The sequence below is a fragment of the Acipenser ruthenus genome, chromosome 10, assembly GCF_902713425.1.
Source record: "Acipenser ruthenus chromosome 10, fAciRut3.2 maternal haplotype, whole genome shotgun sequence".
Classification (NCBI taxonomy): Eukaryota; Metazoa; Chordata; class Actinopteri; order Acipenseriformes; family Acipenseridae; genus Acipenser; species Acipenser ruthenus.
Genome location: NC_081198.1, coordinates 17592425 through 17620140, shown reverse-complemented (window position 1 = coordinate 17620140; position 27716 = coordinate 17592425). Strand labels below are relative to the sequence as shown.

At 38.4% G+C, this 27716-nt stretch overlaps 1 protein-coding gene across 1 annotated transcript in view; it reads left to right on the top strand.

The window, feature by feature from the left end:
* The window catches only part of ddah1 (dimethylarginine dimethylaminohydrolase 1), a 64632-nt gene extending 38660 nt beyond the window's left edge, over window positions 1–25972 (top strand). The window contains exons 2-6 of the mRNA XM_034021250.3: window positions 7713–7812; window positions 9640–9713; window positions 10852–10971; window positions 18972–19115; window positions 22988–25972. Coding sequence (XP_033877141.1) covers window positions 7713–7812; window positions 9640–9713; window positions 10852–10971; window positions 18972–19115; window positions 22988–23104 — 555 coding nt within the window. The 3' untranslated portion in view covers window positions 23105–25972. The remainder of the gene's footprint in view (window positions 1–7712; window positions 7813–9639; window positions 9714–10851; window positions 10972–18971; window positions 19116–22987) is intronic.
* The last annotated feature ends 1744 nt before the right edge of the window (window positions 25973–27716 follow it).

Here is a 27716-nt window from a genome sequence, read left to right as displayed (position 1 = left end):
GATGGGTGTTAAGAGCCATGTAATTAAACTGGGCAGCAGAAAATAACTTTAATTCAGCTCGAGAGAACATGGATAGAGCTTTATTTTAAAAAGCCAACAATCGAAAAAACAGACCGTTAAATCAAGAAAGAGTGTGAGAGAGAAAGAACTGCTAACTAGGGATAGAGGAAGTTGCGATTTAATGCAAAAACTGATTTAAGATATATAATTGACTTCATTATTGTCCTCTAGTTCAAAAGTAATAACAGTCTGTCATAGAAACAAACATCTGTACAAGAAAACATATACCAACTGTAGGGTACAGCAGACCTGGGGTCAGTTATAATTATAATTGCCATTACAGCAGCATTGTTTGCTGAAATTGTAATTACAATGTTATTTTGTCAATTACAATGAGTTAAAGTTATGCTGCAGTAATTACAATTATACTTACAATTGCACTAAAAAGTTACATAACTAGCTCCACACATTGGCATGCTTACTCTGTTTTTTCTACCAAGCAGTAGTCACAGGTACAAATACAGAAACATCCCACATGGCGTTTTTTCAAACAAACAGGGTCATTAAAAGTGGTTGACGAGAAGAATGTTCGCTCAATGTAAAACCCAACGTGGAACTGTGAATGATTAAGCTTGGAAAAGTGTGGAATTGAACTGGAATTGATCAGTTATCTGGTAATTACAATTACGCAGGTGTGCCTAGGTTTAATTACAATGACATTGTAATTGCAATTAATTACACAATTGCAGTTGTAATTGAGCCCTGGTCTGGGATACAGTATGTGCACTGCAAGGCTGGACGGATTGTGAGGATTGCTTTCAGAAGTCAGGCTCCTGGTGATGTTTTTGCGGTTCAGCAGTGCACCACTGTCCCCATGGGGTTCCTGTTGAGTTATAGCAGGAAAGGGTTCTGGAAGATTTAAACCTAGAGAGAGTGAGGATGTTGTTGTTATTTGATATTTGCTCATTTGTTGTTTGTTATTTTACTATCACCCAGGGAATATAGTGGAGGCACCTTTCAATCCATACATCTTGAACTGCCCATCCAATTGTGAATAGGCATTTCTAAATTCTTCAGCATTCATCCAGGTAACCTTCAGCTGTTTGTTTTTTGTTTTTTTTTCAGAATCTCAGCCATGGTTACCTTGTTTTGCATGAGTTAGGACTTCTGGATAGTCTAATTAAGGATATGTTTAGAATGGAATTTTCTGAAACTTTGCATGGACACTTAATTAACTGTTTATATTTTTGGAACGGCTTGTCTGTTTGGGATGAAATTGTCCATTAGCAATAAGATAGGAGTCTATCCCACATGATGTGAAGAGATTTAGCGGGCCAATCAACACTTTAGGTGTTCAGGCACCCTGTACCATAAAGAAGCTTGCCTTTTTAAAGTCAGAGACAGCACAGTTACAACATTAGCATCCAGACAGCTGTGAAGAATGCATCTTTGTTGTAGCTTCTGTGAAGTATTGAAAGTCATCACTGTAGGTTAGCACAGTGTCGCAAGTTGGGTTTGCTGCAGCAACCTGTCATCGATTGTAGAGAAAGCTATTTATTTGTATGAATAGACAGTTCAATAGATGGTTATAATAGTTAATCATCCCCCAAGGAGGATACATGTCCCAGCACACAGGAATACAGTGGAGACATTTGTATGAGGGTATGTCATACTTCGATTTTTAGCATCTATCATGCTTTAGTTTTTAGGTGTCAATTATCTGTTTATCATGCTGTGATAAACTTGGGTAGTTTGGTGAGTTTCAGAATCTGGAGATAAAAGAAGGATGTAAAACATGCTGTTACTGTACACTTACAGAACATTTATACACACATCATATGGATGGAGGTAATTGGGATCTATTTTTTCAAAGATGCTTGTAGTTCTGATTTTGTTTTTAGAGATACTGCTACTTCTGGTATTATGTACTGTACAGATTCCCCTTTTTGTAAGAATATAACTTGATAGTACTGTAATCTAATACTATAAAAGGCATTGTTCGACTACAGCTTTACACCTGAACAGCACACATTATACAGGATGGGTAACACTTCCTCTTCGCACACTGTATTTAAGCATGACCACAATAAATGGATTATATCGAAGTAATACAGTTTTGTGGTGATCCTGCAGTTTATGCAGAAGTGAAAGGCAGATAAAGTCCATTTTAATGCAATTGGGTAGTAAAGCAGCATTACCAGGTAAACTTCGGCTGAGCTTATTTTACCAGGTATTCTTCTTCTTGTGTAGATTCAGTTTGCATATGATTTTCTGTTTCAGTCATCACATCCTGGTGACTATTTAAAACTCACAATGTAAAGCACCTCTGTGGTGCATGTCTAATCTCATGTGGTGCAGGTGTACCAGCAGTACTGAGAGATGTTACTGAAACCACAAGGCGGTACAGGCTTCTGGGCTGTAAAAAGTCAAGAGTAACCTTTGTAAACAAGCAGACATGATAAACAAAGTTATTCCAAAAAAACAAGAAAATCACAGTAGTCAAGTTAACTGTGATATTTCAGACATGTGCCAAACTTCTTTAAAAGTTTCTATGATGCAGTTAAAGATTTTTTTAAATAGGGCAGGTGTAGTATTACATGACTCAGCCATTGTCATTGAGTTTCTTTCTTAAAGGAATGCAGAAAGTATCCCCCCCCCCCCAAGCTATAGCAACATTAAACCACTTTTTATATACTAAAATAGTGTAATTAAATGATTGAGACAGCTCTGCTCTAAACTTAATGCATGGTTTCACTTTGATCATATCTGCACGGAGGGGATAGCTTTAGTTACACTGAATTCCATACAGAAAGCAGAGTGGCAGCCACATTGTGGGCTCTGCAAGTGAAACCTGATAGCCCTTTGTTGAGACATCGGAATGTGAGTGTGTGGCATGGTTTGGATGCTTTATCTGGAAGAGGTTTCTTTTAGCAATTTGATGCAATATTATTCATTCAGGGTTCTATAAAAGCCTTGGTTAGATTGCCTGTTCTGCTTGCTTTCCCATCTATTCAGGAATGAACAAAATGTGAGGTTGGCTTTCAACAGGCTTCATGAATTTTAAATGCTTTTCAGATTCAAAATGGGACACACAGCGTGTGGTCAGTGTAAGACAAGTATCTGGCAGCCAGTGCAGGTATTATGGGATATTAGGTGTCTCGGAGGTAATGAATGCTTTGCTTATCCAGGTGCATTCTTGGCCCATGGTGCATGTCCAGACAAAATAGAGTGTGTTTCTCAGTCCAACATGTAACAATTGATCGTTTTGTAATTGTATGCAGAAAGTATTCAGAAAGGTTCTTTCTCAGCATGCTTGTGCAAGAATTGCATTTCATGTCATCATCTTTATCAGTGTAAATCTGTGCTGGTATTTCATGACTGGTCTAATTATTATACCTGTAGACTTTTCAAAAGCTGGTTTCCAAACTGATTTGTTTGCAATTTTCCATGGCATTAGAAGTGTTAAAGTCTAACAGCAGCTTTTAACCTTTTACTAAAGATATGTCCTAAGCTGATGTATTGCCATTTCCCATTTCAATAGAATAAATGACAGTGATGTGGACCCTTTTAGATGATTCAGTATTCCTCATTCATGTATTTGACCCCTGTTGCTCCACACTGCTGCAACTCACATACTGACTCAAGAGGACTGAAGATCAATGGGAAACCTCAGTTTCCGCTGTCTAATCCATCACCTCTTAAGCAGCAGATGTTGCCAAGCTACTGGCCACTGGAGGTGAGAGTTAAGCCTGACCATGAGGGTCCCCCTGACCATGAGGGTCTCCCTGACCATGAGGGTCTGCCATAGTTAGAAACCAGCACCAGTAAAAAAAATCCTGGCCTGTGGAAATGCAATGGCCAGTACAGTACACCTATGGGTCTCCAGCCATATTTGCTAGCACTGTATAGGAGAGCAAGGAGAGCAATTTTAGATATTTTAACTATTAGTGCAGCCAGGCCCTGCAAGATCTTCTTTGATTCTGTGCCAGCTAGCCTTTACTCATTACTTTTGTAACTAAGATATTTGGGGAAATGATTTTGGTTCGCACTAGATGGCACCATATTGAGCATTTTAATTCACATCGTTTCATTTCTGTGTATACTTCTAATTGACTGACTGGTGGTCAAGTGCACATGAAGGCCATTGTGGTGTTGCTGTGTATGTCTCAGATATGTGGCTTAGTTTACTGTATATGCATTCCTGTAGTTGATTGTGGATCTTGCCCTGACAGTGATAACTTCTGGCCCTGTGCATCTGACACATGGGTCTCATCAGGATTTCCTAATCATCTTTATCCAAGGTAACAATTTTACATAAAGTACAGCAAGTTTATCAAATATGTGCTGAAAATGTTGTTCTGGACAACCCCAAATATTACCTAGGAAAGAGTCACAGTAGAGGTAGTAGCAGAGGTGGTAGGTCTTTTTACCTGCAGTGTAAATAAAAATTACTACAGTTTCCAGCAAAGAAACTATGTTTTTTATTCTTGAAAGTATAATAAAATGTGTTTGTTTGCAAGTGAACCACAATTTGAATCTCTTGCAAGTGAAATAGGTATGAAAGTGCTCTAAATGACACGTGCCTGCCTGAGGTCCATTGGTTAGTAGAGGGTATTGTATCTTACAGGATCGGATACGACAGGTTCTGCTGTACTTAATAAAGCAATGGTTTATTTACTTTTTCAACTTTTCGTGTAATGAGTCTAGATATGTGTATTGGTGCTTCCTGTTACCCATTCAAGTGCTTTAAAAATTGCCTTGCTGATTGGAGCAGTATTGTACTCCATACAGTACAGTACTTCCTACAGTACTTCCTGCGCAATCATGCATGTCTGTGGATTCACAGTTCATAACCAGATTTAACAGATAAATGTATAAATTAAAACCCAATGTTTTTTTGGCAAATTGCTTATGTAAATATATGACTTGGACAATTCACCTCCAGAGGAAAACTGCAATGGCTATTCCCAGCACACCAGTGGTTGTTTTTTTGTGAACCTTGATGGTATGGACCAGTTGCATTGCAGTATGTCATTGGAGATATTGTGATAATGATGTAACTGTTGCTAATCCAGAAGATTTAATCTGAAGACTGAAGATGTGAAAGCAAAGGACCCTGCATTCTGCATGGTGGGGCAGTGCACTGGTTCGCATTGACTGATGAAACGCCTGTGATTGTGCTTTAGGAACAAAATAGCTTCCCCCCTAAGTATTCTATTTCCATTTGATTTGTACCAGGCAGATAGTATTACGGAAAGACAGCAGCACTTTCATTACTTAATGAAGAAAACATCTCCATTGTAAGCTGCTGTAATAGAGTACGTGAAGGGTAAGCCTGAAGTTCTTCACACAGGTGCTGTTATCTGTCATTGTGCCAGAGAGCAGAACTGGGGCCCAGGACATAATAGTCTTCCAGCCCAGCCTTCCAGAGCAGCAGCTTCTCTCCCACATCATTAACACAGGAGAGACTGGATTTCAGGGGTAGAGGCTTTTCTGTCTGGGTGAAAATGTGGTATTTCTGTTTGGCAAAAACAGCAGTTCACCTGAATGAATTCATGGCTTGGCTCGTTGTGTTGAAAAGAAACAGAGGTCTGGAAGTAACTGACTCTTTTAAATGTCTGTTTTATATGCATTAGATCACTGACTGGTGTTCAAAGAATTTCTTTGGGAAAACTAGGGAGTCATTTTAGGAATGAGCTGAAATATTTTATCTTCTGTCAGTGAAAGCACTGCACTACCTAATGTTTAATTAATTTTCCTAAGGCTTCAAGAAAGCCAAATGCAGATTTATAATATCCTCTGCAGAGCTCTGAAAGGCATTGAGGGAGATTGAGTGGGGTGAGGATGGAGAGCTTTGTCTTGAAAATGTGTCTGTAAATCTTCAACACTTGAAGTTTCTTTTATATTTGTTAATTGTTTTGTATTTCTTTAACCTCCACTGGTCTTACAATGGAGCCAAAAGCTAATCAACCTAGCCCATTAACAATCTTTAAACATGATGAACGTTATGATACACTACAGTATATCTTGTTGTACCTTGCATTTTGCTTAAAGAAATCAGGGTTCTCCCCTGGCCTTTTCAGCCGTGTGGGCCGTCCGGCAAAGTGGCTGTCACCGCCCGGCTGAAAAAACCGATCCGCCAGTCTTGCAGATGCTACTGTGCCTTTAACAATAAGGATTGATTGGGCTTCTAGCAGACTAGATCTGTTGTGCGTTGCTGGGTGAAAAAAAAAATCTTTGAACCACATGACAGCTGTGTTACGTCTTGCGTCTTGGCTGTAACATTTAACTAATCGGAGAGTTGAAGGGGCGTGTTTTCTGTGTTTAGCACTTCGAGAGGCTAAAATGACTGCTAAACAAATAACCAATTATTTTCAAAGCAAAAATAGTGACAATGAATGTAGGGGGTCAAAATAAGTCAGCAATAGGCGCAATCCACTGCCTAATACTATATTTGCACCAGCTACTTTATTAAAGAAAATATTAAGATTATTTTCAGGTATTATCATTCAGTCCATTTTTTGTCGTATTATTGTACTGTAAGGTGTATATAGTACATAATAGCTGTACATATGCACCAAAAAAAAGCGCGTTTTCCTTTTGTTATGATATCGTAAAAATATGTACCCAGGTGCTTGTGAGAGATATTGGGGGTTCATGCATAGAGGATGTACGCCTTTAAGAAGAAATGCGTGATGGGATATCAGCTGAACACTCGTTAGCGGATATACAAATGCTTAAGTGCAGAGGTGCTGGATTATTACATTCCGGTTTCATGCAACAGTTATGATGGTGACCAAATGTGTGCAAGTACTGTTGTGTACAAAAAAAAAAAAAAATAAATAAATTGTTAAAATTAACAGTTGCATTCAAAAAATGTAGAACAGTGAAAAACAAAATTTGACGTGCATTAACAAAATGCCCTGAAAACTTAACATAAAGAAAACAATTTAAATTGAAGCAATAAGCTCAATAATTAAGCTTAAAAGGAAATGAAAAGGTTACCATGTTTTTTTGTTTTTTTTTTGTGAACTCCAATAACCTACGTTATCTTTCCCCAGTCAAATCGCATAGTGCCTAAATAAGCACGGTTATTTTACCATAATAAAAAACAGTAATGACAGTAAAAACAGTAATTATATATTTAAGGTAAGGCTAGTTTATTTTTCCGTTAAATGTGCTCCCGGCTGTAATGTTCTGCTGCCCGGCTGTACAGAATTCCTGGGGAGAACCCTGGAAATGTACAAGTTTGTGGTTATTTTGGACACTCTCCATATTTATATTTAATGCATACAAGGTTTTAAAAGGTAGGGCATTCGCAATACCAACATGTTAAATAATATACTGTATGTAACATAAACTAAATCTGTGCCTTACTTAGCAACATTAGCATATTGACTGGTTAAGTGTTGGTTTAATCCTAGAACTGGACCTGTTTCCTAAGGAGGTCAGATAATGAATTCTGTTCCCATGATCATAAGTAAATACTAACAAGGTACAGACAACATCCATTGCTATTAAATTCTAATGGGACTAGTTTCTGACAGGTGGAATTGTGTTTACATTAAGCCGCTGTACTGTAGGTCATATTAATTTAAGTCTGCAAGTCACTCTATATTCCTAACAACCTCTGATGAAGGGTCCCCCATTTTTTTTGCTTTGGTGGAGTTATCTGTCTGTGTTTCACAATCTGAAATGTCATGTTGTTACAGACTGAAGCAGTGAGAAAAGCCCTGAATGACCTTGGCCTCAATATAGTGGATATGGCTGATGATACCGCCACGCTGGACGGTGGAGATGTGCTGTTCACAGGTAAGTACTTTTAGTCATGCCACTTTTTTTTCTTTTACAGAATGTTTATGCACTTTTCAAATTATACTACAGCTCAAAACTGTGTCCTCTTTATATCCCAATTCTTTCACTTCCTCAGCCTTCGAAATGGGGACAGATCCTTCATGAATGAGATGTTCTGTCTATCCAATCTATTCAAATAGAATAGGAGTAGTGATTGTGGACATTTTAACACTCCCTTCTACACAGACTCCTGCTAATTCAGACCCCGGCAGTCAAAACCTGTAAATGACCTATAATCCAAACCACACTATTAAAATAAAGTGCATGCTGATAGCAGCTGAAGAAACCAAATGTCACTGTCAATCTCATATTGTTGAGTAAAAACCTTCACAGCTGTCTCCAGACCACGTTTCCACTGCCTTTCCCAGGTATAGCTCAGCTGGCCGGGAATATATGCAAGCAAGCAAAGTTGAACTATCACCCTTCCTTAAATGCGCTTTATTTGCTCTTATCTGCCCCCTATTTTACTGCATTTAATCCTTTACTTCAGAATACTGTAATCTGCCAAGTGTTTAATCTGTAGTATTTTGTATTTAATCATATCCTGATGTAACTATCACTTATCTGCTGTATTATTGAATTGTATTTTGTCACACTTGTACTTTGCTTGAACAAAAGTCATTGTATTTATCTTGCTCTTATTGTATTACTTGTATTTTAACACTTTAAATGTATTTGCTTACGATTGTAAATCGCCCTGGATAAGGGTGTCTGCTAAGAAATAAATAATAATAATAATAATAATAATAATAATAATAATAATAATAATAATAATAATAACAATAATGAACAAAGTCGAACAAACATTTGTGGCTGTTTTTATTTTCAGTCTTTGCACAGCTGTCAGTAGTCTTAATTAAGTATTAATGAGGTTTCATCACACAATAAGAGAAAAGCTGTGTTCAACAGTTTGCCCCTTTAGCACACGCCTGCTGATTTTGACGTACTTCCGTATAGCACAGTTTAGCCACATTGGGTGAGGTGCGATATGAAACTGTACTGTCTGATGCTCAGCTATACCTCAGCTACACCTCTCCCAGACCGTCCAGTTTAGCTATACCTGTGGAAAAGCAGAGGAAACGAGGCATAGAACATTAAACAAAGACCAGGAATTTTTATTACAGAACAGGGTCCAGTCCTAACTGGTTCAAATTAGCCAGAATCTACTGTATTTTAAAAACAAAAAGCAAATTCCTGTTTGCATCAGCTTTAGACTGCACTGTGATTGGTCCTGGCTAGCCTAAGGGTGTCTGCCTGCTCTTTTTATTATGTTTTTATAATGGCTGTAAAGGTCAGCCTAAAAAGATTTCTATTAGGATTTATAGGGAGCCAGTAGCCCTAGAATCTCATTGCCCATTGTTTGGTACCTCCACATGTTTCATTACTCTGTGGTGGGGAATGGTTTTCCTCTGGGGCAGTGCTAAGGTTTACTGTTCCACAGATGTATTAGTGATCTGGGTTACTGTGCAGAGCTGTTTTAATTAAAAATTTAAAAAAAAAAAACCTGCATACGAGTTGATTGTTTGGTTGTGAATTACAATAAATCATTCATAGCACAGCGTGTGGAACTTATTAATACACATACATAATTCACGTCTAGTCATACTGCTAGATGTATTGACTGCTTAATGAACTGCACCAACACGTTTCCTCATAGGTTTAGTTTACTGATGTGTGACTCACAGTATCATAGCAACTGAATCTATTCTGTTTTAATTGTCTAGTCAGTACATTCTCTGCCAATTCGCACATGGTCATCTGGTGGTGATTTTCATTTTAATGTAGGTAGAGAATTCTTTGTGGGCTTGTCGAAAAGGACAAATCAGCGCGGTGCAGAAATTCTTGCGGATACTTTCAAGGTCAGTGACAACATTTAAATGATCCAACCTGCAATATAGGCACCACATTTTTTGTGCGTAATGCACAGTACTGGCACAAATTATGGAAACAACAAATGATTTACAGCAAGCCTAGGGAGGATTGCATTGTCCATTTTTCCTCTGAAATCCTTTACTTACTAAGTATCCCAGAATAGATAACTGGGGATGGGGAGTTTGTAGCCGGATAACTTTACTCAGACTACTTGCTCGCTAATTATCTTCTTATCCCTGAATAGATAAATGGTCTCCTCTTTAAAAATATGCTAAGGATTTTAATGAGCAATCTGTCTCACAAGTTCAATGGTACCCTAAATATGATTCATTTACTAACAATGCTGAATGACTGGGTGGAGCATTTGTTCGCTATCTTACCCAAAAAAGGATTTTCCTGAGTGGTCACTGCCCAGACAATGTAGTGTTGTCCTTAACAGTCCTTAGCCAGTAACCTTTTCTCTTAAACGTAAAAATAAGAGAGAATGTCATACCCAATTATTCTGCATTGTGGGAGAGAATGTTCATTTAAAATCTATTGCATATTTTCAAAGAGGAGACGATTTTCTATTCAGGGATACCAAGATATTTAGTGAGAAAGTAGTCTGAGTGAAGTTATCCGGCAACATATTTTCCATCCGCAGTTGTAGAGAACATTTCGGTGTACCATTCTACTTGACATGTCTTGCTCATTATAATATGTAGCATATTTAAGAGGGGATGATTATTTTTTCAGGGATACCAATCAAGGATCTGAGTGATCATCATATACTGCTGCCAAAACCTTGTATTGTCAGTGTATGTATTATTGAAGGCCCAGCTAATGTATGTAGTAATTGTGATTTAGAAAAAGATGCACATTACAGTATGTTCTGTTTTAGTTATTACACAGTCTCAATCCTGATGAGTTTTCCAGTATTAACTTACTGCACTAAAAAAAGCTTGCAAAGAAATTGCAATGGCACTTTGCTGTTACAGTAAGTGGATATAAATATTTTTTTTTTATTTCTAAACAGGAAAATGTATTTTTTGTATAAAATATGTACTTCAGTCTGTCTGTTTTGTAATATAACAGCTTGGTGAAAATGTTTTGTAGTTTCTTTATTTGATCTTGTTTTGGTTTCAGGACTATGCTGTCTCAACAGTCCCTGTCTGTGACAATTTGCATCTGAAGAGTTTCTGTAGCATGGCTGGCCCAGGACTGATCGCTATTGGCTCCAGTGAACCTGCACAGAAAGCCCTGAAGGTACTGCATTCTAACAGTTCTGATTAACAAACATGCCAACTGAATTTTTATCTGAACCAACAATCATGAATATAATGTGCATGTTATTGCTTTTTACACACTAGCAGAATGACATTTGAATGTCAAAATGTTAAACAGTTTATTATGTTTTGTTCAGTATGTAGCCTTTATGATTAGCTAAAGCCGTCTGACCTGAATAATATATTAGTGCTGGGTATTTGCAGTGTGCTGGCACTGCTTCAGGTTATGCATATTTCATGTTTATAATTCAGATATTTGTCAATTTCTAGGATATACCAGCACTAGGCAGCTCTATATGCGAGGTGAAGAATTTGAATTGTGTTGTGCTTACTGCCATACTGTGGTATGCTATCCCCTCCCACTCAGCTGAGTTAATACAAAAGGGGCAGGAAACCCTATTCATTGAAAAATACAGAACAGGGATGGAAATAAGACTCCTATTGCATGGTGTTCAGGCTTTTCCATTGCCGACCGTGGACGGGAGTTCCCGGGGGGCAGCGCAAAATTGTCTGAGCACTGCCCGGGTGGGGAGGGCTTAGGTCGGCCAGGGTGTCCTCAGCTCACCGCACACCAGTGCCGCCTGTAGACTGGCCGGACGCCTGCGGGCTTGCCTGTAAGCTGCCCGAGAGCTGCGTGGTCCTCCGATGCTGTAGCTCTGAGGTGGCTGTATGGCAGGCCTGCAGAGTGAATAGAAGCGGACAGCTGACGGCACACGTTTCAGAGGACGCGTGTGTCTGTCTTCGTCTCTCCGGAGTCAGCGAAGGGGGTGGCAGCGGTGAGCCGGGTTGAAATAAAAAATTATTGGGCTTTCCAAATTGGGGAGAAAATGGGAACACATAATTGCCAATTCTAAATAAAAAAAAATAAAAAAAAGTTGTTACATTTGTTCCAGGTGGTATTTCTTTCTGATGTATTTGTTACATTCACTAGATGCAGAACATTGCAAGAGAACATGTTAATGGTTACACTCTGGTGTACCAGCTGTACTTAGACATTTTTCAGAACTCTACAGAGACCACAGAAGGCTTGCGAGTACTGAAACAGAAAATGACATACAAAGTAATTCTATACATGAAGAAGAACACATAAGGTAAAATAACTGATGTTTCACACACGTACCAAGTCCCTCTTTAAGAGACACTATTGAAAAAATAAGGGAGGTGTTGTGGATCAATGAAAATATGACTGTGTTGAGCTCCAAGGTTCTTAACCTAGTATAATTATTTGAAATCTTAGTATCATGTATTGCTTGATAGTGCTTGGGTTATACAGAAACACCCAAAAGTTTAAAAACTGTACTGGCAGGTGTTGGCTTGAAGTTTGGGCCTGGTTGTGAATCAGTACAGTACTTGATGGGAAACCAGTCAAACCAGGTATGCCTCCAAAGTGACAGTTCATGCCCTGTGAGACTACCGGAATGGGATAGACTTTAGAATTCCAGCTGAAAAAGGAGGACAAAATAAATACATTTTGTTCTGTAGACCTTTGTCCCACTTTTTAAAGGCGCAAGTGAAGTCACTCACTCATAAAGTAAATACAGTATATGCAAACTGTGAAAAAGAAGTCCCAGTGATGATGGCAATTCTTTTGATCTTGACAATGACATCACTCTGCTCATTTAGCTAGCTCAATAATGCACATAGCATTAGACTGATTAGACTTGCTTTTACCAAAGTCCAAATACCTGCTGTGTTACTCATACCAGACAGGCCTCCCGCTGGTATAGAAATCTGATAAGCTTCAATGAAACAATAAAGAATGGCCTAATAGAAAGTGAGAACAGCTGGATAGTGACGATGATAGCAATCGTGTGGTTGTTCTTATTTAAGTTGATAACAGTTCATATCAGAGGCCAGAAAACTCTCCATTCACATTCTAAAAAACAGCCTGTGAGCATTAGTAACAAACCTGAGACCAATCACCACAAGCTGATTGTAGTATCTGTAGCACCATGTGGAAAACAAGGAAAAAAGGGACAAAAACGACATTAGCAGAAATACAATGTACATTCTATTCAATCATTGACATTTCATAGCAAAAAGACTCTCGGATTGGAGAATTTCCAAGATTACTGTTTGGTTTGGCAAATACTGACGATCTCTTGAAATTCAGGTTATGTTTGCTTTATGTATGTAATTCCTGTAATAATAAAATAACACAATGATGGGAGAAAATTGCATTCAGGTCTCTCCATTCTTGCAGTGTAAACAAGAAAGGTGTTTTCCACTGTTTCAATACCAAAACTGTTTCAGCCAAGTTGTTGTTTTTTTTTCTTTTTTTATAAAGAAGACTCAGTATGAAAAAACTATTTTCTAGAGACTGGACAATAATTGGTTGAAATCGCCATCTGAAGGGAGATTTTTCAGTGGCATGTTACATACAATTTGAATAATGTTACCAAGAACTTCACAGTACAGTTTACAATTATCCTAGGATTACATTTTAACTATCCTTGTAGTGGTGCCAAATAACAAAACAACTGTTGTCATTGTTATTTGATATTTTTTAAAGGATTTTAATGTAATCCTAGGTGTAATTGCACTGTATACGATGTGTATCTGATGCAGGAGATGATGTACTGTCGGCTGTCTCTTTAATATACCAATGCTTTTAGGTGGCATATCTTTTGTATTCATCTCAGGTCTAAAACAAAAAAATGTTTTTAAATATCCTTCAGATATCCTTCTGAAAAAATATCATCACACATGCAGCAAGGGTTAAGATCACAATGGGTCTTGTGAACTGCTGTCTGTTACAAGCAGGAACTGTGTTTCTGAATCTTTGCTGCCCCTGAAGGTAATAAGGTAATAAGCAAGAAAAGAGGCAGCCCTCGCTGTCGGTAAAAGGCTGTCCCTGCAGAGAATGACCTGCACGATAACAATGCAAGTTTGTGCAATGTAACATTGTGTCTGCCAATGCTGGAAGTGCCCAGGGGAAAAGGGTTCAGAATCATGTAGCCTTTATCAGTCACGGCATTTTATAATCGTCATGTTTGTTTATATTTCCAAAGGAAGCCAGTGTACAGTAAGTAGAGGGCTTTCTCGGAAAAAGGACTGTTTATAGCAATGGTATTGCTTAGTGTATAAAGGGTATGACCCTGGCTACCATTGCCAGTTTGTGAAAATAGTTTGTTAGTTCTCCTGTAAAGGCTGGGACAGACGTACGCGGCGTGATGCCATTGGCTATCAGGCGACATTGTACTGCCAGTATCGCTGGCAATTTTATTGAATGGTGCTGTACAGACCTGAGCGATATAATACAGCAGTATCGCAGTGTCGCTGAGCGGTGCCGCTCAAATCCAATCCAGAGCAATTTTTGCAATTTGCTGGGCTGTACCGTTTGTGAATTAACGTCATGGTGACAACACGTGCTTGACAGGAAAAATCACGAATGACAAACTGTTGTCTATGGAGGTGTCCAAGCACCCTGAAGTATTTGATCCCTCCCATATTTCCTACAAGGATGCGGCGATGAAAGCAAACATCTGGGAAGCCATTGGAGCAACAACTGGACAGTCAGGTCAGTATTTTATACATCACTCTTGATAAGCATCCTTCCTGTAGCCTATTTAGTAAACACTAAACATAAATCGCTGTTCCCTCACAGTATCAAATGATACCGTTATCACTTTTTGCCTTTTTTTTTTTAAATCATTTCTGTAGTTCACTACTATTTTTACTAAATAACTGGCTGAGACGGTAAAAAGATACATTTGTTATCACTTTAGTAATAGCAGGCTACTTGCTGTCAGCAGCGTAAGTTTTCTTTGCCATATAGGTGACAGAAAAACAACTTTGATATAAAATACAAGTGTTTTTATTTCGTAGATTATATGGGGGGGCATTGCAACTATGACCAAAAGTTTTGCATCACCCTATAGAATGAACTGATTTTCTTCATAAAGTCAAATGAACCCTGCTGAATAATGTTGGCATACTGAATTACACACCGCTTTGAAGTTTTTCATATACTTAACGAAAAACTGACAAATTGAAAAATGTGGCATTTCGAAATCTAACATGAAATACTGTACTGCTATTATGACTTCCCGTAGCCACTTGCGATATAATATTGTAGTTTCTTTGATTTACATGGTAAATAAATCTTTTTTTTTTTTTTTTTTTTTAAAGAATGTCTCAATCCTAACATTGTATGTGATGCAACTTTTGGCCATAGCTGTTCATTTATATTCGAATACACAGCCTACTGTGTGGTATTGCCAGCTACCATTCCATTTTTTTACAGTGTTGTAGCAGAAAGCGTATTGCATACCACTCGTGTGTGCCCTGTTGAGGGCTAGCAGTATCGCACTGCAAAAATGCCCAGTTGTGCCATGCCGTTCCGCATATGTGTGTTCCGCCTTTTAGTCTTCAATATCAGACTAATGAAAATCCCAGGATGGTGATGGGTATATCCTAATATACAGAACGTTTGTCATTTTGGGCTTGCCAGGACTAAGGTGGTGGATTCAATCAAATACGGCATCAGCTGCATTTATTTTCTGTAGCCTTGAAAGTATTACTAATGTATGGAAATAGAAACGTACATGATGGAAGTGCAAAACCAAACAATCATGCATATCTGACGCTTACTGTGCAATACCATGCGTATAGTCCAAATGAAATAGGATATGCAAACTGACAGCATCTGCCTGAAATTCTCTCTTAAAGAATTGTTGCAGGGTTGAAGATCGGGATAATTATCCCTGCAAAGACTTGGAATGGTCTGTCTAAGTGCATGACTCAGCTCTTAGAAAAACATTTTTGTGGCGCACTTACCAATTATTACAGTGCATCTCACTGGCTTGCAGTGTTCTTGGATCAGATACAGTATAGGCAGCTAAATGAATATTGCATTAATCAGGATTAGCTGTGAAACTGTCACACCCTCACACTTTTAAATCACACACTGTAAAGTTGGTGTCATTTCTGGTTTGTAGAAAGAAAGCAGAAAAGTAATAAAGTTTTGAAAAGGATACAACCTTACTTTAATGATCATGCGAATTGAAGGGACTAACAAACCAAAGTGTCCCAAGTTCCATTTCCAACTTTCACAGATCAAACGTATACAAGGGATAATGGCAGTTCTAGGGCAGCTACAATGGCAAGCCTCTGGTAAAAAGGCATTAAGTATGTGAGTTCATATTTTGACACACTGGTCATCCACTGTAGTACCATGGTAACATACATCAGTGTTAGGGATGCACCAGTCGTTCTATTACCTGCATTGGTCAGAGCACTCTGTCATGGGTGTGGCGGCTCACTGTATGAAGTGCAATCAATACTGTCTTTGTACATTTTGTTTGTTGTCGCAAAAAAGCTAGATTCTCAAAGCTATTTACTCCAAATCGTCATGAGCACAATTTTTTTCTGATTGTAAAAAAACACCAATTTAAACGAATAATAAATTAATTAATACTATATTCAAGACCCTGAATTAAAAGTGTTATGCGTTTATTTCTGGGTTTGGAACTTTATTGGGTGTGTTTCCCCCTTCTTATTGTTTATTTAGGTGCTTCAGAAAATATTTCCATATAAAGCTTTTTTGAATGTGAGCTTTTCTGTATTATTTCTAATAGTGCACTAGTTTTTCATGGTAACTGCAGTATTTCATGTTTACAGTGTTAAACAGAAGTGCAATACTAATAATGCTATAGAATTTGTAAAAAGCAGACGTTAAGTTTGAAAACCCAGATTTATAAAATGTAGATTTTAGTGTAGTGTAACCTCCTACCACTGAGAGGCATCAGGGCTTGTACATACTTCAAGTTCAACAAGTCACATGACAGTTCTGGCAGAATGTGTAACCAATCAAAATACACACAACAGGTAAAATGTTTGTTTTCAGTGTAAATCTTAAATCATTTTTTGAGTACACAGAAATTCTAGTTTTACAATTGTATTAAAAATAATAATAATAATAATAATAATAATAATAATAATAATAATAATAATTGCAGTAAAAATTTGCTTTCACAATCAGTGTCTGCTAATTATTGATATGGAGTACCGGTAATCAAAGTCGACCCAGATCACAATCCATGCATCCCTGTGTTCTATATATTAAGACCACTGTGCCATATGTCTTGCTGGAAATGCTGTGTTCTGCTTGGGTTTACACACAAAATACCCCAAAGGCATTTTTCTGTATGGCTATTCATTAAGCAGTACCTCACTTTTTGAAATGCTTTTATCAATCTGACAAGGCTCCAACAATATGGCATTTAAGGATGTTTGTTTTTCATAGGGAGAAACTAAACCCCCACTAAAACCCCACTCTCTAGCTGAGGCTGGAGTAGCAGCAGAATCACACATACTGTGCCTACAGTCTCTTGGTGTCACTTAACTCATTGTCAGGGTTCAGTTTGTCATCCTCGCTGGTGGTACAGTATATCACATGGTGTATGAAGGTAGAGTCAGACACTTCAGTACAATATTAGTAAATTGCAGTAGTTATTAGCGGAGATCTTTACTGATTAGACTAACAGTACCAGACTTTAGTAAGACTTTTATCTTCGATTGCCATCAGTACTGTATCTCTCTAGCCCTTGAAGTCACCCAGGCGTCACCAGGAAGCTTGAAGCTCCTGTTAAGCATGTTTGCATACACTGGGACATTGGGTGACTCTGTGGAACATACACTGCTGGTTTCACAGACCCTGAGTAGCACTGATCTTGGACAATGAAAGTTAATATTGAACCTAGCTGACAGAGATTGAATCACAGACATTGAGTCCCTTTGTGTCTACCGGTTTAAGTATTCTGGAGAGGGTGGGTTGGGACATGGTTGTTCTCAGTTTATACGAGTGCCACTGCCCTGTGAGGTTATAAGAAGTCTAGTGACTCAGTGCAGCTCTGTCTGCTGGGTTGAGAGACTTGATAGCACACCGTGATAAGTCACATTTGTTCCATGCAATTACTTTACTATTTCCTGGCTTCCAGCAAGGTCACTCATATTTTCCTCCTGTCTAAAAACATATATATTGGAAAGAATAATAGTCCCAGACTGCAGTGAATTAAAGCAATTGATATATGCTAAGTCGTGATCTACGATACCACACACTGGCACCTGTCAGAACCTTTGTAATAAAGAGAAAGTAGTTTGGTATATGAAAGTCTTCCTTCATAGCACAGCTTTAATAAAATTTGAAGCAAAAATGACTTGCTGTTTGCCCGACATGAAAAGCCTCTTGTAAGACAACAGATTCATCCTATTCATCATAACCAAGCTCTCACTGTGTTTTTATTGTTTGAAGTTGATAGCATGACTGTACAGGTTGACATCACTTAATTGAAATGTACTAGTTAATTGAACTGTCTAATTAACAGTGTGTCTTTAAATGGTAAGAATGCAAATATTTTTAGTAAAAGTAAAGATACAGTAATTCGATATCACAATGGGAAAATAGATGAAGCTAATGAAATATTACTTTGCAGGTTTCACATTTTCCTATATTAAAGATGCACCTGTTTTTTTTCAGAGCAATTCATTAACCAGCATTGATCTCTTTAGTTATCGTACTTTTGATTTGGTATGCCTAGTAACCCAGTCTTCCAAAACATACAGGGATGAACATACCCATTGTCAAGACAATGAAAACAAGTGAGTCACAGCGGTTGGTTTCTGAGATAAGCGTGGACAAGTTGCAATGGCAACTAACGCTTATATATAGCTTCCTTACGAAAACCCCAAATTTTCAGAATTTCTGCAACCTCCACCTCCCAGAAGCCTATGAAACGTAACACTTTTTTTAGTCTTCATTAAAGGATTTCTCCTCAGGTAAGTATTGGTTGTAATGAGTATGTGTGTGTGTGTGCTGTGGTCTTTTGGTTAGGATCAGACGTGAGTTCCAAAACTAATCAGAATTTTTTTCACAGGCAATAAATATAGAAGTTAACATATTCATTCCTAAAAGGGCGCTTTCAGTCAAAGTAAATAAGCTTTCATGTAATGGTATGCAAATCCTTTGTGTTTTGACAGATCATGCAGCAGATGAGCGACCATCGCTATGACAAGCTGACAATACCAGACGACGCAGCAGCAAACTGTATCTATTTAAACATCCCAAACAAAGGCCATGTTGTCCTGCACCGCACACCGGAAGAGTATCCTGAAAGTGCAAAGGTGAGTGTTAGAAGAAGCAGTTTGTAAGGTATCGTTTTGTTCTGGGTGAGTTGCTTACTTGTGTAGCCCATGCCCTGCATGCATAGTGCTCCTACGCTACACCAAGGTAGACCATCACAAGCACCCATTGACTTCAGAAATGAATACTAAACAAAAATCTAACTAGAGCACGGCTGCTCAACCCTGGTCCTGGAGGGCCGATGTCCCTCCCGGTTTTTGTTCCAACTGTACCCTAAATTGTTTAATTGGATCAATTAAGTGCTTATAAGAAGCTTACTTGGTCCAATTAATCAATTTAGTGTACAGTTAGAACACAAACCAGGAGGGACAGCAGCCCTCCAGGACCAGGGTTCAGTTAGCCATGAGCTAGAGTCTGGTTCTGGCTATTACTCAACAAACAAATCCCTGCAAAATATTTTTTTTATATTAAAACTAAACCTCAAAGATAAATTAGACAGCACCAGAAAGTAACAGTCAGTAACACTTATTTTTTAAACACACACAAAGTTCTGTAACACTTTAGACGTGGTTGATTATTATTGTTTTTTGTTGTTTTTTGTTTTTTTAAATACAACCATTTGGGAACATCCCATTTTGACAGTTTACAGTTTGTATATAATATATTATGAAACAATAATGCAGAACAATTAGCACTCCATAGAGTTTGTCCAGGTAGACTTCCTTTCTGTTTCCATTATCTCTTGGCCCGAGTTCTGAGAGGACAGACATCAGGTGATTTATCCTGTAGAGGAATGGGCTTTATGAACTGTTGAAAATTCACTTGAAACAGTAAATGTGTGCAATGCTAAAATATTCCCACAACAAGAACGGGGTAGAGACATGAAAGGATAGCATCTGTTAAGCGTATAAACAATTTTGATTTGTACATTGTGGGGGTGAATTTTAACCAGAGATGTTTGAGATTTTTTGTGATCCACACGGGGGTTTTGTAACTGCTGTTTCAGGAAGTGCGCTGCCTAGAAATTGGTCATCAGTGATAACGGGAAACATTGCAGTGGCTGAGCAGGCAGGCGTTTTTAAATACTAAATCATTTTAGCCTCTGCTTTCCCGACATCTTACGTGGGTTAAGCCCTTCATAAAATATGTATGCTTTATATTTTGTCATATTAATATTACTGACTTCAGCTTTGTTTATAGTTAGTGGAGTAGTCAGTGTAACAGTATGCAATCTGCATTGCTTAACTATTTGTCCATTATTGAGTCATCTATCTTGGTTTCCGGTGCCGTAAATGATTCACTACAAAGTCTTGAGCTTCAGTGCTCCTTCACTATAACGCTGTAGGGGGAGGCATCATTCATAGACTGCTCCATATGGGTTCCTGCTTTAGAATGAGCATGCAAGTGAAATGGCATTGGGGGGGGCGAAATGGAAGCAATGACCATACATCCTTAAACCCCTTTCACTGCCGTACACTCTCATACTTGCCCACATTTTTAACCCTTTGGTAGCCAGGCTTTCAGCAGATATTGTGACTGAGTTCACCCACAGATCTGTACTCCATATGGAGGCTGTGTGGTCCAGTGGTTAAAGAAAAGGGCTTGTAAGGAGGTCCCCGGTTCAAATCCCACCTCAGCCACTGACTCCTTGTGTGACCCTGAGCAAGTCACTTAACCTCCTTGTGCTCCGTCTTTCGGGTGAGACGTAATTGTAAGTGACTCTGCAGCTGATGCATAGTTCACACACCCTAGTCTGTAAGTCGCCTTGGATAACGGTGTCTGCTTAATAAACAAATAATAATAATAATAATAATATGATAGCAGCTGTCTTGGGCCTAACATGTTCAAGGTACCTCAAGCTCTAGTTGTGCCTCTCCAGCACACTGTCTGATTTCACCATCTCCAAGGCAGACAATCCCCCATTCATTCACTGAAACCCATGCATTCTTAAAACAAGTTAAAGTCCATCTGGATCTAAAACTGTAGTACAGATGGCTAGCATATTTGTAAGTAGTGCACGAGTGCACTGAGCAGCAGAACTGCCACTGTATTTTTGTTATCGAAAGCAGCCTTGTGATTTTAGAGTTTAATGTCACGTGAAACACAGATTAAACTCCCCCTAGCAAAAGCAAATGAAACCAATGTGTATCCCATGAACTCTGTTGGACCACCAGAGACTTGTTTTGTGTTCATCTATCCCCTGTTCATAGTTAAGTTTACTGTATTATGTTACTTGATGTGAGCAGTTATCTGGGTGCCTCAACACATTCGCACCCCAGAAGAGTACTTTTGGGAAATACCAGAAAAAAATGGGCAATCATTTTTTGGGGAAGTATAAAAACAGACCAGATAAACACACGATATTTGGTCGTCTAGAAAAAAATAATAATCTAAAAACACACACTGAAGAATCCCCTAAATATGAGCTTTATTCAGTTACAGAATTACAAAGTGATATAGGGCTATTTCTGTACATCAGTGCAGAAGAAAAAAGTGGCTCTTGAGAAACATGGCAAAATGGACATATTTGAGTATGGAGTGCCTGGGGGATGAAAAACCTGACCGCATTAACATGGCTTACAGTTTTTCTTTAAGCAAGAGATGTCTATAAGATTTATATTCAGGCTTCATGCCAAACATTCTACCCAGAAATCTCTTGATTATTTTTGATTTTTTACAAAAAAAATAAAAACATAACATATTAAGCAACAGGATATTTATTGTTTTTGTTTGTTTGTTTTAACAGTGAAGGGTTAACTACATATAGCATTTAACAAGGAATGTTGGGGCTTTGTAATACTATATAGAATGAATACATTTTAACAGTAACAAGGTTCCAATTGGAAATACAGACCGCAGTATATAAAGCAATAGTATACAATTGATTTAGTAACGTTATGATCGTGGATCAAAAAGTTTCCACTTCAAAGGTTTTTTTTCGGTCAAAGTGGTGTAATCAGAATGTTGTTAAAATAAGAACAGGGCTTTATTGCATAACCTAACTGGAATTTCCAAAGCTACAGAGTATGTGGCTGTCCTGGAAAAGCACAGCTAGATTGAAGTGTTCTGGCTTGGAACGGCTGTTGGAAAACACAGTAGAAGGGCCATAAAATGACCATTTGTATTACTAGTTTTTTATTTTATTTTTTTTACCCCTGTTTTCTCCCTATTTGGAATGCCCAATTATTACTTTTATCCCTGTTCACCACTGCAACTCCCACACCGACTCGGAAAACGGCGGCAGACACACGTGTCCCCCGAAATGTGTCCTGCCAAGCCGTCTTTTTTCACGCTGCTGGTCTACAGCGAAGCCACCAGACCCATAGTGCCGGAGGACAACACAGATCTGAGTGGCTTCTACAGCAGACCCGCAGGCGCCTTATCGGCCACAGGAGTCGCTGGTGCGCGGTGAACCGAGGATTACCCTGCCGACCTGAACCCTCCCCACCCGGGCAGCGCTCGGCCAAGTGCGCCGCTCCCTGGGAACTCCCTGCCACGATCGGTCATGGCATAACCTAGACTCGAACCAGAGATCTCCAGGCTATAGGGCGCATCCTGCACTCCACGAGGAGCGCCTTACTGGATGCACCACTTGGGAGCCCCTGTAGGGAACTTTCTAATGACAAACACATTTGGATAAATTGATTGGTACTGTCTACATAAGAAAATATGATTGTTAATGATCAAGTATCACAAGACAAACCTTTCAATTAATATGGTGGTGCATGTGTACCAATAGCAAATCTACTTTGCATTGTGTAATCAAATATCAGTATCATTATAGAAATACAGATTTCATGAAAACAGAATAACACTTTGGAGCCTGGTTCATTTAAATCTTTAAAATCTGTGTATGATTTGATTTTTGGTGTAATTTAAAAAGGTGGACTGTTGAACTTTTCTTTTTTCCCAGGTATTTGAGAAATTGAAGGAGTACATGCTGATTCCCGTAGCTCTCACAGAAACCGCGAAGGTAGATGGAGCTCTCACCTGCTCATCTATTCTCATCAACAAACAACGTGAAATCTGACACACAGCGAAAGAAGTTCCTGCAAAATGGCAAAAAATTAAAAATGATGTTTGGTACTTGAACTTGTGCCTATTAAGTGACCCCTGTGCTTTTAAACTAGTCTGTCACTGTGCTACTGACCCCTGTTTACAGTCCTTAAATTCAAGTAGTGATGTCTAGATACCCAGAGATTAGGATGGCTTGATTGCTGATGTATCTGTTTTTAATGTATTCCTGCCTTTTGAGGTTTTAAAGAAATAATTGTTATGCATTTCCTGACTGACTTGCTCACATAGTCATGTGTCTGCAGCACACCACCATCCTGACTGAAACATGCACACATATAAGGGACTAATGTCCCTAAGGGCTCTGTGAATACAACCAAACTCATGGCTTAGGTGTGGGCTAACCAGGCCTTCAGAGGTGAAAGGCTAGTGAATTGACATGTGGTGCCACATTGCCTGTAATAGTTAGTCAGTGAGGATGACAATACCTTGAATTCTAACACCTACATCTTGAAGAGCTCAGCCTGTCAGCTGAGTGATGCTCCGGCAACAGTCAATTTGTTTAAAAACAGTACAGTGTAATAATGTAATGTAACAGAGCAATTAACAAAATGTAACGAAAAACAAAGTTATACACCCTAAATACAATATTGGCCTAAATGTTAATGCCAACTAGCACTTCATAATATATAGTGTTGGGCGATACCAAAAATGTGAATCAGGATACGATACCAATTGATGTATCACGATACTCGATACTGTCAAGATACTATTAATTACATAAAGTCCCCTAGAACAGAAAGTAATGTAGTAAGCAAAGGGAAGTGAGTAAAAACACCCAAACGTGTCCCTGGTTTATTGTCCACTCTTAACACATAAATCAAACAGCGCGTACAAGACATGCAACACAAAAGTTATATCAGAATGTCCAAAATCAGATGTCATTTCAGTTTCCCAGCCACTGCATCAATATTCAGTACATGAAAAAGCTCACAGTTCATTAATGTATTGAAAAATAAAATACATATTCTGATGAAAACAAAATAATTCAAGTGCATCTAATTAAACAATTTGCAGACCAGTGTTTTAAAAAATGCACACTTGAATAAATGTACATTACTTAAGTGATAGTGCCTGTCGATGAAGGCTCTACCGTGTGGTAGTTGACCACCACTGGGGTTTTGTGCTCAAGTCAAGGCTAACTACCACACGGTAGAGCCTTTATCGAGAGGGCACTCGCTATTAGAAAACAATTTTTCTCATTATTTTCTTTAAAACCACTTTTGGCTTTTGTCGTTGCAAAGTGTTGATTGGCTGGTTTTGGTGGATAATAAAATACATTTGGACCAATTGTGTATTATTTTAGTATTGGCTTCCAATCAAAATGAAAATGCTGCCACTTGCGGGGAATGGTTTTAAATGCGATGCTGTGACATAGCAGCGGTCTAGTAGAAGCCTGCTAGAGCATGTGCTCCATTTATTTAAATAACACCTGGCAAAATTAGTAGGGATTTTGGTAGGCATTATGTAAATTATCATTTTTTTGTTTAGTTTTTCTTTTTTAAATAAATACATTTAAAAATGCTTAGCTCTTCAAAACAATGTTTATTAAATAAATAATTGTTTAACTAATAATATTAAAATATAATATTAGGTTTTTTTTTTGTTGTTGCTTTAATAGGTTAACCACACTTTTGTATGTGGGATGCATTTGCACCTCTTTCTGCCTTACTGCTGACAAAGGGTTAATTTACAAGAGCTGTCATTTGTATTTGAATCGAGTGTTGTTTTTAGCTTGATCTGAAGACCTCATTTTATTTACTGTTTGAATATACATTATTGATATGAGGGGGGGTTACTGACTGCATTATTGAATGAGCTCTTACTTAAATACTACTATACTTCCAACAATGTTGTGGAGTTGTGTTTTTTCACAAGCAATCTGTTAAGCATCCGCAGTTTTAAAGCATGTGCATGTCAAATCATTGCAGTATTGTCTCCACTATACTACCGCGGCGCAGTTAATGGCCCGATGCAGGTATCGTGATATATGGGTACTGGTATATCACCCAACACTATTACAGCTGAGTTCTTCCATTCAGGATGCAAGACATCATTGTGTTGAGACATGGAAAGAATTTCATTGGAAGAATTAGTTTACTATAAATAAGCCAACTTTGTTTTATTCCTCTGCACATTTTTGGTCGAATTTATGACAATGATTTCATACAGTCTGGCACTGCTGGAACAACAACATTAAAACCATAACTTGTGACATAAGCTATATTTCATTCACAAGGCACTTGGCAGTAGAAAGAAATGATACCACAGATTGGACTCTATCCAACCTAAAACTCACACTGTAAAATATTGAACAGATGTCAGAGGGTTTGGGTCACAGAGCATCAGATAGGACAGCCGGCCCCACGTAGCATCCCTGCTTGTCAATAAACACTTCTACTTACTTCAAAATGTTTTGTGTGCATGATAATCAAGATTTGGCTGCAGAATCTAAAGACCCTGCAGGAAATACTAAAATGTGAATCCTTACAATGTTTGTTTTGAGATATATGAAAATGAAAAGAAAGACTTATTTCCGCTGGTTGATTAGGTAAAGGTACTTGGTTTTTGATTCCCTCCTGCAAAAATGCATTCAATTGCATATGCTTGCATGCACACACACTAGATAGCACTCCACCACCATGCTGGAGTTTTGAAGACACACACATTAGCTGAGAATGTGTAAGAAGTGTAGGAACATGTTTTCATTAGATCTTCCTCAGGATTACTTTGTTTTGTGCCAAAGACTTTAGAGCATTTGTATGTGTCAGGGAGATTTATTTGTCCATTTTAAATTCTGAGTTAAATAAACTATTATCCAGTGGCTAATTTGTTGTGTGTTTTTTTGTTGTTGTACAGCCTGCATTCTAGTTACAGGGGTTGAACATGTATTCTGTAATATATGAAAGCTGCATCTCCCAGTTACAAATCACAGCAGAGCAAGACATTTGTTGTGTTTATTTTGAGCAGCCATGCTTCCCAAAATGTACACAGAATGCAACTTCAACCATTTGAATTATCAGCCTCCTAAAGTGAAATCTTATCACCCAACCTTCAGGGTACTAAATTGATTCTGATTAAAAAGTACAGAGCATTCCCACAGTGACAGCATGAACATGAACCAGGATTAAACACATACAACTTGTGTCATACTGCCATCTAGTGGTTAAAAATAAAAATTCAGTGGCTACACTGTGTGAGGCAGGGCATGCCTAAAGAAAATCAATTTTATGGAATTATTTTTTGGCTTGTGATCTAAATAAATCCTCATATTCTTTTCTTCTAAATGATCTGCTGCTGTAACTTTGTAACACCAAATAGCTGGCAGGTTTGCAGCTTTGAGAGGAATCAGATTCCCTTTCAAGTAATGTGTTCAAAATGGGAGTAAACTTCTTACCCTCTCTACAACAGTTGAGGGGCTGTAGCACACACATATACTATACATAACAGTTTATTAGAGAGCAGATTAGAGAATAAATCAGATGAGGAAACAAGTAAGTGAGCATTAAGTAAGTGAGCCGCTCGGAGCAGCTTGTGAAATAACCTACTTAAAAGTTTTGCTCCCTCTGAGCAGCTCAGCTGCAGAGCAGATTTCATCCATGATCCGAGTGTGCAAAAAAAAAATCTCGCTCTGAGCCACTCAGTTACTTAACATATACAAAGTCTCCCTCAACATGGTGAGGCACTGACTACAGTCAGGCGCACAGGGCCAGCGAGCACACCTCAGCCCTGACCTCCACACCCGCTGCTGAATGGCCCTCTCAAGCTGCGAGTGCTGACGATGCTCCGTTGTGATCTGATGGAACAATTATGTTGCAAATAAAGAAAAAAATGAACATTTCACGCATAGCATGTGCTTTATGTGTCCCTGACTCTTAAAGACTGAATCACTATTCCAGGTTACGATTTGGCATTTAACTGGTGCATAAAGCTGTCATATGTGTCAGATACATGTGTTCATGTGCCAAAGCAGGTTGCCAAAAGGTTCAGATAAAGAATACCACAGATGGAGTACTTTGGCAGTAGTAATTAATCTGACTTACTGCTACTTTCACTTTAGTTTTTATGTCACAGCACAGTAAATTTGTATTTTATTAGGATTTCCTGTGCCATTTGGCACCTGAAGCAGAAGAATAAAAATCATAAGGGCTTAAAGGCCCTAAACATTCTTGCAAGTTTCATGTTTTGCAACCTGCACAACCTGTAAGTATTTTTAAAGTTCACTTCCTGTGCAGTAGATATGACCTATTCCTACTGCACAGGAAGTGAATGTATAGGGTTGGATCATACCAGTGTAATAGAAGGTAGTGAAATACAGAGATGGTGTTGCATATATCAGTAAAATACAGTTACATTATTATTATTTATTTCTTAGCAGACACCCTTATCCAGGGTGACTTACAATTGTTACAAGATATCACATTATTTTTACTTACAATTACGCATTTATACAGTGTGGTTTTTACTGGAGCAATCTAGGTAAAGTACCTTGCTCAAGGGTACAGCAGCAGTGTCCCACACCTGGGATTAAACCCACAACCCTCTGGTCAAGAGTCCAGAGCCCTAAC